Source organism: Silene latifolia, chromosome X (assembly GCF_048544455.1).
Source record: "Silene latifolia isolate original U9 population chromosome X, ASM4854445v1, whole genome shotgun sequence".
NCBI lineage: Eukaryota > Viridiplantae > Streptophyta > Magnoliopsida > Caryophyllales > Caryophyllaceae > Silene > Silene latifolia.
The window spans coordinates 154,960,262-154,961,477 of record NC_133537.1 but is presented as its reverse complement, the minus strand read 5'-3'; the positions used below and the strand labels follow the sequence as shown (position 1 = coordinate 154,961,477).

General features: G+C 42.7%; 1 protein-coding gene across 1 annotated transcript; it reads left to right on the top strand.

Moving 5' to 3' along the window:
• Positions 1 to 380: 380 nt before the first annotated feature.
• LOC141618628 (uncharacterized) lies at positions 381 to 941 on the top strand. Its single transcript, XM_074435721.1, has one exon. The coding sequence runs from the start codon at positions 381 to 383 to the stop codon at positions 939 to 941; it is 561 nt and encodes a 186-aa protein (XP_074291822.1).
• The last annotated feature ends 275 nt before the right edge of the window (positions 942 to 1,216 follow it).

Below are 1,216 nucleotides of genomic sequence, written 5' to 3'. Positions count from 1 at the left end.
GACATGAATGTATTAACTCCTACAATTTATGTGGCCGTCACAATATAAAATTCAATAGTTATCTTCCAAAAAGAAGGCTCACTGCTTGCTCACCGAGGCTGCCACTTCAGACTTGATAAGGGTGACAGAAGTTGTGTCACTAGGAATGAAATAGTAATAAGATGTATTGGGCTCGCTAGTCCGAGCCCGTAATCTCGATAGATTTATATTGCTTTCTTCTGTTATAAGAAACCCTCGACTTGCGATGTAATATAAATACCGATCTAATTATCAATAAGAAGGGCACGATCGTTTTATACCTAAATACAATTTAGCATGGTATCAGTGATATTCAATTTTCCAAAATAAAGATCTTAAAAACCCTACCTTCCTCCTCCGCCATGTCTGGCGATACGCCGCCTCCACCACCTCTCAAAATCGAGTCTAATTCTCCCTACTACATTGGGAATCATGATAAACCTGGGGATCGTATAACTAATACCCGTCTTACCCTACATAATTTCGATGAATGGAAGAGCGATGCTCGTACCGCTCTCAAAGCACGACGAAAGTTTGGTTTTCTCGATGGGACCTACACCGAGCCGAAGCCGCCCTGCACTTTAGAAGACTGGGAGACTCTACATTCGATGCTTGTTTCTTGGCTCATGAACCTCATTGAGCCCGAGGTAAAACGCCTTTTATCTAATTATGATGATGCTAAACGTTTATGGGACGATCTCCATGATCGTCTTAGTGTTGTTGATGGCTCTCGGATTCAGCAACTTAAGGGTGCACTCCACGACTGCAAACAGACCGACACTATGTCATTCGCGGTTTATTATGGCACCTTGAATCAGTCATGGGATGAGTTAGACACATATGAACAAATTTTAACCTGCAAATGCACTGCTGATGTCGGAAAACAGCACATCGAACGTAGGGAGAGTGATGGTCTTCACTAGTTTTTTCTAGGCTTATTATCTGTACATTATGAAACCTTGCGTTCTGTCATTCTATCACAAACTCCTTTGCCCACTGTTAGTCGCGCTTTTCAGTTAATTAGTCAAGAGGAGCGGGTAAAGGGGATTAATACATCCCGTGAAATTGTCTCTCAACCCGAGTTGTCGACTTTTGCTGTTCATAATTCTACTCCGCGCTCACTATTGGGTCCCCGTCCTTCCGCACAGCTATCTCGGTCTGAACGACAGAAATTGGTATGTAGTCATTGCAAGAAGAA

Bases quoted from the DNA above. Each gene is read 5' to 3' on its own strand.
- LOC141618628 (XM_074435721.1), top strand. From the start codon at position 381: ATGTCTGGCGATACGCCGCCTCCACCACCTCTCAAAATCGAGTCTAAT.